At 38.9% G+C, this 13,985-nt stretch overlaps 1 protein-coding gene across 2 annotated transcripts in view; it reads right to left on the bottom strand.

Annotated features, from left to right (window-relative positions):
* UNC79 (unc-79 homolog, NALCN channel complex subunit) overlaps positions 1-13,985 on the bottom strand; it is a 242,971-nt gene that overhangs the window by 147,122 nt on the left and 81,864 nt on the right. For both annotated transcript variants that reach the window (XM_023731755.1, XM_004376690.2), the window contains exons 7-10: positions 11,491-11,555; positions 6,229-6,317; positions 5,570-5,610; positions 3,145-3,173 (exon numbers count right to left, since the gene is read on the bottom strand). In XM_023731755.1, the coding sequence (XP_023587523.1) occupies positions 3,145-3,173; positions 5,570-5,610; positions 6,229-6,317; positions 11,491-11,555 (224 nt within the window). The remainder of the gene's footprint in view (positions 1-3,144; positions 3,174-5,569; positions 5,611-6,228; positions 6,318-11,490; positions 11,556-13,985) is intronic.

Here is a 13,985-nt window from a genome sequence, read left to right as displayed (position 1 = left end):
ACAAGGGTCTAATCTCTAAAATCTATAGAATACTTCAACACCTCAACAACAAAAAGACAAATAATCCAATTAAAAAATGGGCAAAGGATATGAATAGACATTTCACCAAAGAAGACATTCAGGCGGCTAACAGACACATAAGGAAAAGTTCAGGATCATCAGCCATTAGAGAAATGCAAATCAAAACTACAATGAGGTACCATCTCACCCCGACATTACTAGCACGAATCAAATAAATAGAAAATAACAAATGTTGGAGAGGTTGCAGGAAGATTGGAACTCTTATGCACTGCTAGTGGGAATGTAAAATGGTACAAACATTATGGAAAACGATATGGCACCTCCTTAAAAAAGCCAGAAATAGAAATACCACATGATCCAAAAATCCTACTCCTAGGAATGTATTTTAGAGAAATAAGAGCTGTAAAATGAATAGACATATGCACACCCATGTTCACTGCAGCATTATTCATAATAGCAAAAAGATGGAAACAACTTAAGTGCCCATCAACAGATGAATGGATAAACCATACAAATTATGGTACAAACACACAATATACTATACAACAATAAAGAACAACGATGAATCTGCGAAACATCTCACAACATGGGTGAATCTGGAGGGCATTATGCTGAGTGAAATAAGTCAATCACAAAAGGGCAAATATTGTATGAGACCACTATTATAAAAACCCAAGAAAAGGTTTACACACAGAAAAAAAAAATCTTTGATGGTTACAGAGGGAGGGGAGGGGAAATCACTAACTAGAGAGCAGACAAGTGTTAACTTTGGTGAAGGGAAAGACAACACACAGTATAGGGGAAGTCAGCACAACTTGAACAAGGCAAAGTCATAGAAGCTTCCTAGACACATCCAAACATCTTGAGCAACCAAGTTGCTGGGGCTCAGGGCTGGGGACCATAGTCTCGGGGGATATCTAGTTCAATTGGTATGACATAGTTCATAAATAAAATGTTATACATCCTACTTTGGTGAGTAGTGTCTACGGTCTTAAAACCTTGCAAGTGGCCATCTAAGATACATCTATTGGTCTCATCCTGTCTGGAGCAAAGGAGAATGAAAAAAAAAGACACAACGAAAATATTAGTCCAAAGGACTAATGGATCACACGAACCACTGCCTCCACCAGCCTGAGCCCAGAAGAACTAGATGGTGCCCGGCTACCACCGACCACCCTGACAGGGATTGCAATAGAGGGTCTGGGACAAAGCAGGAGAAAAATGTAGAACAAAATTCAAATTCACAAAAAAAAGACCAGACTTACTTTTTTTGTGAATTTGAATTTTGGTCTGACAGAGACTGGTGGAACCCCTGAGATTATGGCCACTGGATACCCTGTTAACTCAGAACTGAAGCCACTCCAGAAGTCCACCTTTCAGCCAAAGATCAGACAGGCCTACAAAACAAACAATAACACATCTGAGGAACATGCTTCTTAGTTTGATCAAATATACAAGACCAAATGGGCAATACTTGCCCAAAAGCAAAAAAGAGAACAGGAAGGGACAGGAAAACTGGATGAACGGACATGGGGAAGCCAGGGTGGAGAGGGGGAGAGTGCTGACACATTGCGGGTATTGTAACTAATGTCACAAAACAATTTGTGCATAACTTTTTGAATGAAAAACTAATTTCACTATAAACTTTCACCTAAACCACAATAAAATTCAAAAAATGTGAGAGAAAAATGAAAAGAAAAGAAGGGCTATTCACTGAATAAAGTATCTTCGGCTTCTTCTTAAAAAAAAGAGAGAGAGAGAAGCTGCATCCAAGGAGCTTCATCAGTGACCACAGCAAATGCAGATCAGGAGATACTGGACTTTAAGCCTGGTACCATAAATAGACAAAACTTTTGTGAGTCTTAGGATGTGTCAAGTATATTTTGCATACGGAAAGAGTCTAAATAATTATGTCCAGAGGGCATATTATGGTAGATTAAAGATGGCTACAAAATGTTTGCAGCTCCTTCTATAAAAAGAAGACTCTATTTCACCATTCCTTGAATCTCAGCTGGCCTTGGGACTTGCTTGTGGCCAATGGAATGCAGCAGAGGTGACACTGTGTGACTTCTAAGCTTCAATCTCAAGAGGCCTTAAAACCTCCTCTCTCACTTTTCCGGAACATTACCACCTTGTGAACAAGCCCAGGCTACTCTTCTGGAGGATGAGACACCTCTTGGAAAGAGGAAAGCCTAGACACCATAGTCAACCCAACCATTCCAGCCACCCCTACTGAGGCTCCACACCTGAGAGTGAGGCTATCTGGGACCAGACAACCCTCAGCCTACACACCAACTGGCTGCAAATGCATAAGTGAGCCCAGAGGAGTTCGGCAGAACTGCTTAGCTGAGCATAACTGCCAACCCATAAAATTTGTGAACAAATAAATGGTATTGTTATAAGCCACTACATTTAGGATAGTTTGTTATGAGATGGCCCTTTAAATGTACCAACCTCCCAAAAAAGTTTAAATGACTTGTACAAGGTCAAATAGGTAGGTGGGAATAGAACTGGCCAAAACTCAAATATCTCAACCAAGCAGTCCAAAGCTCTTTGTATGACATACTTCCTTCTCTTGTACTTTTTTAAGTAATAGAACATGGAAATAAGATGTAAATGGGTTAGGGAAACTGATATAACAAGTGGCTAAAGGAAATTTTAGAGGACTATTTGGCTAGAGAAATCATTCAACTTTACATATAAATGAAGATTTTCTACATATAGTCAGACTAGGTATATTTTTAACACACATAGATTGGACTATTTGCACTCCACTTCAAGAAAATAAATATTTTTTTTTAGTATACAGATACATCCTTTACTAAAGTTAAGTCCGATGTAATTTTTGTACTCAGACTGCTATCTAAGAGTTACACATATGCTTTTATTTCAGATTACTTATCAAAAACATTGTGCATAAAATAGGAGAGCAAAAGCAGAAATGGAAATAGAGAACATTTGGACATAGCAATCTTGCATGCTAAATAATGTCTTTTCTCTTTCACAAATAGTGACACGTACAGACTAGGAAACCATGGTGCAGAAATGAGGCAGATGTCAATGAAGGAAGTTACGTACAAACACAGCAAATCACGCCCCACCACACAGATGGTTTGCTCTTACCTTCTTCTGACATATAGCAGATATTTCAGCTGTAAGTCAAAGGTATAAAAATTATCAACAAATTAAAAGGAGAGCCCATTTTAAATAACGGCAGCCACAAGCAGGGGAATAAAAAACAGCTTAGTAGGCAATATCTGGACTTGGCCAAAACAGCTTCTGACTTGTTTCATAAATTGACATCTACTTATATTGGCCTTTATTTTCCTCAAAAGGCACAGGAATATATTTCTTTCTAATCTGGTAGCAACTTTAGGGTTTATGTTTAATGGAGTTAAAAATACCTGCACACTGCCAATACTTTACCTATTTTTACAAGAAATTCAACCTTCTTAGACTTGACTTAGAAATCAGATCATGTTAAAGTCCAACGACTTTAATCTCACCTCCCCATTTTACAGAGAATAATATTGAGGGCCACTATGGTTGGATGACTCTTCAAGATCTATCAATGGTAGAGCCAGACCTAGAGCTAAAATTTCTGAATTCCACACTTGCTTTTTCCTTTATTCTATGACACTGGTTTAATGTGATGTGTTCAGAGCTCACCATGGAGATGATTGGATATATCACAACTGCAAAAAAAACTTACAAGGATTACTTAGACTTGAACTATCAATTCACATCAGTCTTAAATAGTATAAAACCAGCTGTAGGGTTATTTAAGAGAAAGCAATTTTCAAACCCATGGAGCAAAGATGTCAAACTATTGCCTACTTAATGGACTGACTTTAATGAATGGATAAGAATTCATTTTAGTGAGCATAGCAATTATTTCCATGAAAATTGATGCTTGAGAATATTTGAAATAAATTTCCCAAGAATCTATTAACATTTCTCCTGAAATAGAAAGTGCTCAAAAATGAACTAAAAGCTTATTTATAGTATAGTCTATGACACAAGTTATTAAGATCAAAGGTAAATGTCTCCCACAGCCTGTCTGGAAATAATGGATTAGTGGATTCCAATCAAAAAAATTTACACCTCAGTTTTAAAAATGGTTTTGTATAATTAATGATTGACAGTTTGATATCCTAGAGTTTATCGTAAATAACCTGAGGTTGATGTCACATCTCTAGATAAATAATAAAAAATGTATTATCATTTTTCTTCTAAAGATTAATATCATCCGTAGATGATGGCCAGGATTCAGCAACATATCTGATATTAAAAAACGTACTTTAGAACCTGGCTATGGGCTTTACCTCAGTGCACTGGGAGTTCACTAATAAGATAGTCTAATTTAAAGGGAAAAAGTTACCTTTGCCCCTACAAGCCCAAATATTTCATGATATTCTTATACAAATTTTCAACTTTCTCTTTGAAGGATGTAGAGGCTGCCTTGTTGTTCCATTTTACAGATGGAAGGCACTAACTAAATCAGTTTTGCTTTTTGGGTTGAGATGACCCAATATGGAAAGTCAGACTACAAAAAAAAAAGTGTAATTATTATTAATTAAAGATCTTAAGGTAAGAATTTAGACAACATAAGGTTTTACATTTCCTTTTAAATGGGACGTTTTATATGAATTCTTTGATTATCTACATACATCAAGTTTCCTCAGTATGCCCGATCTGTACTCAGTATGCCCCCCAGCTTTTCCCGCCGTCCATCTTTCCTCTGCTTTCCTGGGTACTCTTCTTGTGACTTCAGTCTCTAGTTCGGGGGTTGGACTACTTGTCTTCTCTGTGGGCAAAGGAATGGTCTGTCTGGGACCCACCAACTTCTAGGTCATAGCCTTCGGAACTCTAACAAACTTTAAGACACACTACAATCTAGTCTTTTTATTGAGATAGTCAGATATGCTTTATTCTCATTTGTCTGTTGGGGCAATTGAGGCTCAGAACAATTAAATGATTTCCCCCAAAAAGACAGAGCTAGCAATAGTGGCAGGAGAAAGGCCCATTCTTCAATTCTCTTCCCGCTGGTGCTCCTTATTCCCTTTCCCACCTAGCACAACATCACATCACTGGCAACACCCGTTATCTGTACAGAAAATCCCTTAAGACACATATTTTAGCAGGGCTTTAGTCATATAGGATCCTAAATCCAACATCTACCTCGTATTTTAGTAGAGATGGTACTTCTTTCCTTATTATTAAAACCTGTTGCCATCGAGTCGATTCCGACTCATAGCGACACTACAGGACAGAGTACAACTGCCCCATGGGGTTTCCAAGGAGCGCCTGGTGGATTCCAACTGCCAACCTTCTGGTTAGCAGTCGTGCTCTTAACCACTCTGCCACCAGGGCTCCTCATTATTAAATGAGCAAGACATTGCTATAATGCTTTATATCAATGAAGATTCATAGACTATAATACATTGGTTACTGCGTTTGGAAAAAAAAAACAGTACAAAAGAAGATAAATCAACCTTGTCATTAGTCATGATTATTCATTATTCATCCTTCCTAAAGTAAACCATACCTTGTGGCAGAAGAACATCAATCAACCATTCACTGTGGTCTCTATAAAGAAAAAAAAATGCATTTTTGAGCTTCACTGAAATTTTACACATGAATGTTTATAAGCTGCATGCTATTTCTGAAAAGCTTTAATAGAAAGCAAGCATAATTAAGAGCACTATCATAATAAGCTTTTTAAATGTCTAATGCATTCCAGCTAAATTACAAATTATAGACATTTCATCATATTCAGTTATCTTTAAATGATACTTCCCAGATGTTAATTAAGCCAACCAAAATACTGCATGATCTGTACAAAGCTGAGTGTGATTCTGTGAATCTAACTAGCAAAGAGAGCCTACATGAATTATATGCCATGTTTGGAAACCACCATTTTCTTTTAAATTTCTTTTTCTCTGTGGCTTTTTAACATGGCTACTTCACAACTTAAGTATTAGATGTAGTTGCTTTCTCTTGTCATGTGTAGAGAAATACTGCAACTTTTCAAAGCTGAAATCTTCCAAATGCAAGTTTTTATACATTAACTATCAGACAAACAACCTTTATAAAAACACAGATTAGTGGGAAACTTGAGTAATGTAACTGATTTAATTCCAAATGATTTTCCTTGTCTTCTCTTTGTTGCTCTATTTCCTTTTCTTCAATGACTCTTGTACCTACCCTGCAATCCTTTGGCTGCATTCTTCACAGAGATACAATGGAGGAGGTTTATCACCCAAAGCTACTGACAGGGAAGGGTCTATGCACATCTGAAACACATTGAAAAGACAGAATGAGCTCCCCTGCTCCTGTTCATCACACTCCCTATATCAACAGCACAAATGCTTCAGTAATGACGATCTTCAAACGATTTTCAGAAGGAAAGAGGAATAAATACTTTTAGTAGAACCCATTCAACCTGTAACTGTTTTTCATGCATTGGATTAAGTCCTCACTGGGGGATTTAAGTGTGGCCGCTATGGTTCTTTATTTCTCTTGTTATCTGCAAATTCAAGTAACAAATAGGGTCAAGAAATCTAACCATCATTCCACAAAGATAAAAAAATCTTCTTTTTCAATAGTTGCTCAAATTGGCTGTATATTACTCATACAGCAATTCCTTCCCTAAAACGGTAAACTCAGAAATCTCTTTAGGAAAAGAAAAATGTATTATTGAGATTAAAATATCATGATACCAAAATAAGGAAACCTGGTGGCGCAGTGGTTAAGCGCTCAGCTGCTACAGAACGGTTGGCAGTTTGAACCCACTAGCCGCTTCCGTAAAGATTACAGCCTTGGAAACCCTATGGGGTAGTTCTACTCTGTCCTCTAGAGTCGCTATGAGTCGGAATCGACTTGATGGCAACAGGGTTTTTTAATACTAAAATACTAACACCAAACGCTGGAGCAATAAAGAGTTTTGCTTTTTAAGATAGAGCTCATTTGGAAAGTTTAGCATTAAATCTAACTCAAGTGGCTCACTTTTCTGATTCTGGAGTCTAAGTTCTATATCAATCATCCAACGTTTTGTTTTCATGGGTTTTTTTTTCTTCCATACATGACCTATACTTTGTTTAACCCTACTGTGCCTTGTTCAATTTTTTATTGTTTATGCCTGAGTTTTCACTAGCCTAAGCACAAAGATCAAAAGTGTTAATTTCACAGCTAATCATAGGATATTTCAAATATCTGGATGTTGAAAACCACGTGAACAAAAAATGCAGATGACTAGCTAAATTTTGTGCTCTGCATCAATCTAAATTTCTCTGATTTACCAAAGTCATTTTGAATTCTGTTCCTTCCCTTCAAGAAATAATCAACCCATGCTATCGCTGCAATCCTACATACAGTTAATATGCCCAGTACAAAACTCTTCAGAAAATTGTACTCTGTCTTTTCTTTGGTTGTTTTTACTGATTTGAAAAGGGAAATTATCAGACTGGATAACCCAGCCAGCCTGTCATTTAAAGTTAAAACCCTGAGGAGTTTCAATGATTGGGAAAACAAGAGTTAGAATTATTAACTTTAAATAATAATACAATAACAATATTGTAAGTTATATATCCCTCGATGTTAAAGGCCCAGTGTGAAAATTTCCTTAGATAAATCTCATGCTCGCTTAGATGTAATGAATAAATACTTTTTAGCCTGTTAAATCAGGGGTTGGCAAACTTTTTTCTGTAAATGGTCCGGGAATAAATGTTTTAGGCTTTATGCTTTATGGGTCATCAGTCTCTGTTGCAACTACTCAACTTTGCCACTGTCGCATGAAAGCAGCTATAGATAATATGTAAACAGTTGAGCATGACTGTGTGCCAATAAAATTTTATTTATAAAAACTGGCGGTGGGACAGATTTGGCCCGTTGGACCATAATTTGCCAACCTCTAGGTTAGATAAACATCTGGGATCCAAAGTATTTTCAAAGTGATCTTCAAATAGAACCAACTAAAACCAAAACCTGTTGCCATCGAGTCAATTCCGACTCATAGCGACCCTACAGGACAGAGTAGAACTGCCCCACAGGGTTTCCAAGAAGCAGCTGGTGGATTCGAACTGCCGACCTTCTGGTGAGCAGCTGTATGCTTAACCACTGTGTCACCAGGGCTTCATCACCAAAAGCAGAGCATAATATAAGAAACTACAAATCCTGATATAGTTCCATTTTTAATCCTATCGTAACTGTTGTCTCTTATCTAAAAAGTTTTTTTTCTTTTTTAAATGCCTATTTTAACAAAAATAGATAATACTTTCCTATTTGGCAAATTGTAGTACCTGGATGGTAAAGCTCACTAATATGGAGGATCAATCCTTTTCCCCTGAGTCTTTCCCACGCACCCGTCTAGACCTCCTCGTAAGTGTTGTTACTTTATTCCTTTACCCTCTTTCTAATGAGTCAGTGATATCTCTGCCAGGTAGAGTTTCTTCACTCCACTCAAATGAAAAACTCCTGGAATGTTAAAACTGTGAAGAGTCAGAAACTAGCTAGTGGAACTCTGACCTGTTAAGGGACTTAATTAACATGACCATCAAATTTGTGGCTAGAAAGGTCAGTTCTGTTCTACTCTGAACAGGTCAGTTGACATGTGTTCATATCTGGCTGTCATGTTTTAAAAATAGATCTTTTTCTGTTTATAAATATAATATATGCTCAATGTATAGGCTTAGGAAAATGTATAACATAAAAAAAGAAAAGTTAAATAACTCATAAACCCTCCATCTAGATGCAATTACTGTTAACATTCTGATGAGTACTGCCAGTTTTTTCTACTATGAATATGGATATTGTTGTTATTATTGTTATGTTCTGTCGAGTTGGTTCCGACTCACAGCAACCCTATAGGACAGAATAGAACTGCCTCACAGAGTTTCCAAGGAGCGGCTGGTGGATTCGAACCACTGACCTTTTGGTTAGCAGCCAAACTCTTACCCACTGTGCCACCATACATCTATATAATTTGTTAACAAAACTGGCATCATACTGTATGCTTTCATAACTTTTATTTTCACTTAACACTATGTTGTAATCATCTAGATATTGGATACCTTTGATCTTCCTGTTATGTGGTGGTACCAGTACAGGTTTGGTGAATGTTCATAGTGTAATGAAAAAATAATACTGGGTCAGACCTGTTGTAGTAAAAAGATGGCCCCAGCCAGGACCTTTCTGAAAGGTAACCTAGTGACCTTCCTGAAAGTATAGAGTAAAAATAGAAAAGGAAGCTCTTTAGCAAAACTGGGGCTTAGAAAGTAGGATGGTTTGGCCTATCCTGGCAGGCTGACTATGGAGGACAGCCTGTGAGCAAAGGGAGGCCAGCCCAGGGGAGTGGTCTGGGCTGTTTGCCTAAAAGAGGAGAAAAGCTAATTGATGATGATTTCTGTCAGTGGAAGGCCAGAAAGCATTACTAATCAGAGTGTCTGAAGGCTCCTGGGAATGCAGTCTGACATAAAATTGAGGAAACTAGCAAAAACAGACAGAAAGGACCTTCTTTCTTTTAATGTCTGGGTGAACCAGAAGAGGATGTTGTGACTTAGGCAAAAAGAAGAAAGGAGGGACACAGACCTTGAAGAGAGAACCACAAAGTCTCACCACTAGGTAGAATCATGAACTCCATGAATAATATGAGCTTACATGTGCTTAGCCCAAAATGTCCTCACACTGTAGAAAAGTATTTTTGGACCCCAAAAGTCTACAGACGTTCAGAAGAAGTTGCACCTGGTAGAAAAGGTGAAGCCCACACCTCCACTGGTGGGTCACCCTCACCTGTTCTTTCTCAACATAGAGTCATTCAATTTGTGTTCATTAGGAACTGAGGTTATAATAACACAAGCATATCCTTTGTTAGTTAACATAGCCAGACAGTGTTATTATTGGTACTCCTCTGCTATTTTGGGTATGTGAAACACATTTTTTGTTCCTTTTATATTTCTTATATCTCATTTTACCTTTTCTACTTTGTTTCTATAAAATGATCATATTATTTTTCTATTATTTGGTAATCTGTACAGTATACTTATTTATAAACTAAGGGAGACAAAATCCCATGACACTAGGCTCTAAAGAGTAGCTGTGAACTCTGATAATTGACCCAATTCCCCCTCTTCAGAATATAAAAATTACTCCTTGCAAATCCAAACAGGGGTCTATCCACACAAAGAAACTACAAGCAATTTTGTAAAATATATATATATATATATGTTTATTCTTTCTCTTAACATTCAGTACACAGATTTAGGGTTATAACAGGACAGAGCCAATTTGATGTAGTAGAAAGAGAATGGGACTGGGAGTCAGAGTACTTAGTTCTGTCTCCAGTTCTGATACAAACTGCTGTGCGACCTTAGGAAATGACTTGACCTCTCTAAGCCACAGTTTCCTTATCTCTAATGTAACTTTCCATGTGTTTGCTATCCAACCACCTCTCCGTCATTTCAATTAAGTCACATCTGTGATCTAAGCTAAGACTTAATAATTTTATTTATTTATGTCCTACAACTCTTGAATTCTCTTAGTCACACATTGTTGTTGCTTTTGTTAGCTGCTATGGAGTTGGTCCCCAACTCATGGCGACCCTATGCAAAACAGGCTTGAACCATTGTGATCCATAGGGTTTTCACTGGCTGATTTTTGGAAGTACATCAACAGGCATGTCCTCCTAGTATGTCTTAGTCTGGAAGCGCCACTGAAACCTGTTTAGCATCACAGCAACATGCAAATCTCCACTGACAGACAAGCATTTACAGGAAACTGCACCCAAGTCTTCCACATTTAAAAAAACAACAACCTGTTGCTGTCTTCTACACGGAAGGCGAGATTTCTACCATTAAACCACCAATGCCCTCAGTAACACGTTAGGCACTCCTATTTTGTAACAAAGGAGCCCTGGCAGTGCAGCAGTTAAGGGCTGCTAACTGAAAGGTTGGCAGTTTGAACCGACCAGCTGCTCCATGGGAGAAAGATGTGGCAGTCTGCTCCTGAAAGATTACAGCCTTGGAAACCGTATGGGGCAGTTTTACTCTGTCCTATAGGGTCGCTATAAGTCAGAATCGACTCAATGGCAATAAGTTTTTGGATTTTGTAGCGTACACAGGAAAACAGGGGGAAAGTACATTTCCCTAAGTTTATTAGCTCAGATAGAAGCCTGTTAAGCACTATATATGCATTTCACCAGGATTATTCTGATAATTAGTTCAGTGCTACACATCACTGGCTATTACCTCATAGCCAAAAACCTGCAGACACCACTATTCATTGCTCTATGTTGATACAGTCTGCCAAGGTACAGTCAGATTGAACATGGCGGTGTTTGAGATTACTACAGAGCACAGCCCTTGGCTTTACAGAGACAAAGCAATACGATCTACTCCATTTCATACAGCAATTTGCTCCTGATAATTTGACCACTGACAGTACAATATGGCACCAGGTCTAATAAAACAGTACCTTCACAGCTGGTTTGTTAATTGCATTGTGGCATTCAATGTGCTGGCAGTGGATGGGATTCCAAGCTGTAAAGTAAAGCAGAGCTGATGAATACTTCTCATTAAAATTATGCATACCCTACTAAAAACACAGAAGATACTTCACTAGTTTTTTTTTTTTTTTTTTTTCCTAGAGAGAAATCATCAGAGGACTTCTTGGCATATTAGAATAATTTTTTAAATCTATAAACAATTTAAAAATTGGGCAAAGATGTCACAATGCCATCCATTTCTCATGGGGAGAGACAAACTTTACATAAGGTATAGTATACAGTAGCATAATATTACAACACAATGGTATAGTCTTAATAAGTTCTCAAAGGTTTTCACATCTCTGATTTCACTTGATCCTCCCAACAACTTTGTTGGGTGGGTACAGCTGATTATTAACCTCATTTCACAGAAGAGTACACTGAAGTTAAGACAGTTAATTACCTTGCTATGGTCATAGTTAATACATGACAGGCTAGGGGACTAGAACTTATAGTTCTTGGTTCCCAACACTATGCCTATACTATGCCTTCTAGATTTTGGCACCACGAAGAATTTCAAAGTGATAATAACTGAAATGGTAAGGCACTCTCCATCATTCCATTTCCTACCCCATCCCTTCAAATATGGAGACTGGAAAGATGAGTTGCTTGTCAAAATGAAATGCTTCTCTCTCACGCATGACCGATATACTAAAAGTCTGCTAGTTCTCAGTGGTTAAGAGCTTGGCCGCTAACCAAAAGGTGAGCAGTTCGAATCCACCAGCAACTCCTTGTAAACCCTATGGGGAAGTTCTACTCTGTCCTGTAGGGTTGCTATGAGTCAGAATCGACTAGACGGCAACGGGTTAACTCAGTATACAAGCAGAATTAGGACGAGAAACAAGTGACCTGGGATCAATGAGAATCACAACCAGTAATCATCACCATTCAGAAGACTATGTAGCACAAAGTTAAGTGCTAATAATAGTCTATCATAATACAATGTAATAGGTTTATATGCTTGAAAGTAGGAGAGTTTTCAGGTGGAGCCAAGATGGTGGTGTAGTAAGACACTTCCTATATCTCTCTTACAACAAAGACCTGGAAAAACAAGTGATTTGATTATATATGAATATCTAGGGGCCCTGAACAAGGGAAAGTTCAGGAGTTGGACTGAGTGGCGGGAGGAGAGGGAGATGGTTCGGGAGAGGCCAGCAGCACCAGAGAGGCAGCAGTGGGATGGCAGCTCTTCAGCTGTGCCGGCAACTTCCCAGCCACGCCAGGTCCGCAGCGAAGCAGACAAACAGCTGTGCGTGCACTCGGAGAGCAGTTTCCACATTGAGAGAGATCTGGCAACAGAGATTCTGCTTGGACACTCCGAACCAGTGAAAAGCAGCTCCCAAGTGGCTAAAGATAAGTACATGTGTGTGGCCTTTCGTGGGGATTTAGAAAAAAAAGCCCATTTGGGAAAAACCTCTCTCCCTTTTACCTCCTCCCTCCACATTCTGCACCAGGAGTCTGCTGGGCTGGAAGTAGATCCCAGAAGGCTCCCTGACCCATTCTCCTGGCCTTGGAGAGGGAACAAATAAGCTACTGGCTCCCCTAAGCCAGGAACACAGGGTCGGCACAGCTCCTTTGCTAGGCACAGGTATCAGGGGTCTGCAGACTCTGAGTGCCTTACACCCCTGTGTAGACTTGTGGGGACCCATCTCAACAGTGTTAGTCCTCACTTCCACAGTACAACAGGGCAAACATCTGAAGTTTAACTTCAACTGCTCCAGCTGTGAACTGGCAGATTTGTGACCCTCAAAACAGCCCTGCCCCTTAAGTAGGCACTTTTATCAATCTGCAGCAGGGGCTTGAGGACTGGTGATATCATCTGAAGTGCCTAGTCACCTGCTACAGGAGTCGAAGAAAAAGTGGTGCCCTCAAGTCTTTACAGCCAACAGAGTGGGGTGCTCATAGTCCGGCTGCAAAACTCACTTACCTACTCACCCTAGAGAATAGGGACACGCTTTCCTTTCAGACTGTCAGGGGCGGTCGTCAGCCCCCTGCCTGGCTCACCGCGTGATTCCCTACCCCAGCTAGAGTCTAGCACCTGCACCAATCTCCCATGCCTCTCTAGGACTGGGGGTGAAAGCCTGCATCATACACTTCGTGACCGACTGCCTGAACACCTGAGCTAAACCCATATAGGAAAATTTAATGGACTCCTGTGTGCACATATGTAGTTACAGAACTAACTACCTGGTGACAGGATGTTAGACATCCAAAGGTGTCAAAAATCAAACTAGTGCACACAAGCAGCCTATCCGGGCATATCAAAACAAAACAAAATAAGAAGCTAGGTCTCACTAAACAAATACAAAATAAAATTATAATAAATTATTGATGGCTCAGAGACAACAGTCAATATCAAGTCACATAAAGAGGCAGTCTATGATGGCTTCAGCAAGCTCCCAAAATAAAGAATCAATAAATTCTC

Source organism: Trichechus manatus, unplaced genomic scaffold, assembly GCF_000243295.1.
Source record: "Trichechus manatus latirostris isolate Lorelei unplaced genomic scaffold, TriManLat1.0 scaffold00045, whole genome shotgun sequence".
Lineage (NCBI taxonomy): Eukaryota > Metazoa > Chordata > Mammalia > Sirenia > Trichechidae > Trichechus > Trichechus manatus.
The sequence above is the reverse complement of the archived record's forward strand: the minus strand, read 5'-3'. Positions and strand labels throughout refer to the sequence as shown.